This window comes from Trypanosoma theileri, assembly GCF_002087225.1.
Source record: "Trypanosoma theileri isolate Edinburgh chromosome Unknown TM35_Tth_17_V1, whole genome shotgun sequence".
Taxonomy (NCBI): domain Eukaryota; phylum Euglenozoa; class Kinetoplastea; order Trypanosomatida; family Trypanosomatidae; genus Trypanosoma; species Trypanosoma theileri.
In genome coordinates this window covers 60,648-62,869 of record NW_021639859.1, presented here as the reverse complement: position 1 = coordinate 62,869, position 2,222 = coordinate 60,648, and the positions used below count along the sequence as shown (strand labels likewise).

The window sequence follows — 2,222 nt, the reverse complement described above, 5'->3', positions numbered from 1 at the left end:
ATAATAATAATAATAATAATAATAATAATAATAATAACATTATTTTAAGAATTCACATTACTATTTTAACTCTCTTATTATTCTACATGCACATCAGGGAATAAAATCAAAACAAAAAAAAAACTACCACTTTAAACGAGACCAATAGTAGTAATTTTCCCAGTACGAAAGCACCTGGCGACCAGTAACTCGATTAAATATCTCAACTACAACCCAGGAAACAAAAGTGATGCAAAATACTGCAAAAGTAACATAAAATAAAGGAGTTACGGTTTTAGCATTAAGAACAAAGGACATACATAACGCATCATCCGCACTCAGCTTATTTGCAGCAACATAAGAACTAAAACTGATCTCCATCACCAAGACAACCGTACACACAAAACCAATTAAAAGTGAAACTTCAAAAACAAACATCATTACCAACCCGGCGATCTCCAAAGCCGTTAAAATACCGGCAAAAATCAGCACAATATAGAGTTCAACCGAGCAATCTCCAACATACATTAAAGACACCACATAAGCACCTATATTATACTCAAGGTAAAAAATAGTCATAACGATAAGCATACGGGTGGCGGTACCAAAAGGTGTTCCCAACGCCCGGCTCACAGCCATCATGGCAAATCCGAAACTATCGCACGAATAATTGAAGAAAATTTTCCTCACGCATAGATACAACGACATTCCATACAAGACATAATTTACCGCAGTAAGAAGTTTATATCCATCAAAATCAGTAACATGGGGGTCACTTAACTCACCAATATAATACTGAAGAAGAAATTGTGGTGTTGCAAATAAAAGCGTATGAATAATAAGCACATTTGACAAGCCATTGTATAGGTCGTACCGGATCACAAAATATTTTGCCTTGTCTCGCAGAATCTCGTAACGTAATGTGACGTACATGAGGGCTATTTCAAACAGCGGAATGCAGGGAATAACCTTGAGAGTGTTATCTGGGTAGTCCCAGAGTCGGTCCTCGTAATCACGGATCCTGCCCTCCTCAGACACCATCACTGCAACAATGCTCACAACATAGCCAACAACATAGCCCAAAATCGTCCAATAACCGCACTTAAGCGGACCGGTGGCCAGCCAAAAGTGCGCAATCCACCCAACACAAGCCAAATTTACCAGTGTGGCCATTAGTCCAAGCCAGGTTACTACCATGTCAAGAAAGTAGCAAACATCCAATATGCGTGCCACAATCCACCGAGGCGGTGGTAGATTACGCAGCAAGTGCGGGTTCTCGTGTAGCATCTTGACAAACTCAAAGCCAGCGTGGCGGAAGAGACACGCCTGTTCTTTTGTGAGCGTCGCACTGGGAGCGTGGCAAAGCAACGCCAGATACCCAATCTTTTCAGGGGAAATCCGGCCACCACACGCTGCATCAGGCACAACCATCGAGTTAATCTCTTTTTGGATGATCTCCTGTACATAGGGGTCAGCATAGTTTACCTTCCCAGACTCCATTAGTACCTTCATGAGTTCATGATTGCCATAGGCGGCACGGAACAGATCCCCACCAACCTGAATCTCTCCATAATTAAGCGCAGCAAGTATGATGCGCATATAAACATCATCAGGTGTGCGTTTGTACTGAAGGATCGTCTCACGGAGGTCTACCGCAATCTCCTCTGAAGGTGCAAACGACTCGGCGTTATTCAACTCAACTGACCGGGCCGCCACATCGCGGTGTGCCCTGTACCCCCACCGACCGCTGTCATTCGACTCTTTCTCTGGACTCTCTGCATCCATTGGAGCATCAGTATTTAGCTCATTCCGGCCACCAAAGGCGTAAGAAAGGAACGCCGTAGTACGATTGGCAATTCGACCAAGCCATGAAGACATCCGTTGTTGTTGTCGGCGTTGTTCTTGTTCTTGATTATCATCATTCTCATCTCTTGTGGTCGGGGTGGTCTGCGGCGACACGCCATCCACCACCGGCACAACCTGTGCCACTTGCTCGTTCTGCTCATCATCTGAGGAATCATAAAAAGCCACTTGAAAAGGCTCCCGTGGCATCTTTCTCCCCTCCTGTGATAGATTCACTCTCTGGGAGTCTTCTTTTGAATGCTAGATATCGTCCGCTCGAGCTCTGTGCCCAAATACCCCCGGGAATCGGAAACAGACACAGGCACAAGCACACAATCACTCTATGCCTCACTACGACCCTCTACTGCCCTGCTGAAGGAGGGATCAAGAACACGGTGTCA

General features: G+C 44.6%; 1 protein-coding gene across 1 annotated transcript; it reads right to left on the bottom strand.

The window, feature by feature from the left end:
• Positions 1 to 123: 123 nt before the first annotated feature.
• TM35_000171300 (uncharacterized protein) lies at positions 124 to 2,031 on the bottom strand (the record flags this gene model as incomplete). Its single annotated transcript, XM_029026209.1, has 1 exon — positions 124 to 2,031. The coding sequence occupies one exon, from the start codon at positions 2,029 to 2,031 to the stop codon at positions 124 to 126; it is 1,908 nt and encodes a 635-aa protein (XP_028882324.1).
• Between the last annotated feature and the right edge of the window lie 191 nt (positions 2,032 to 2,222).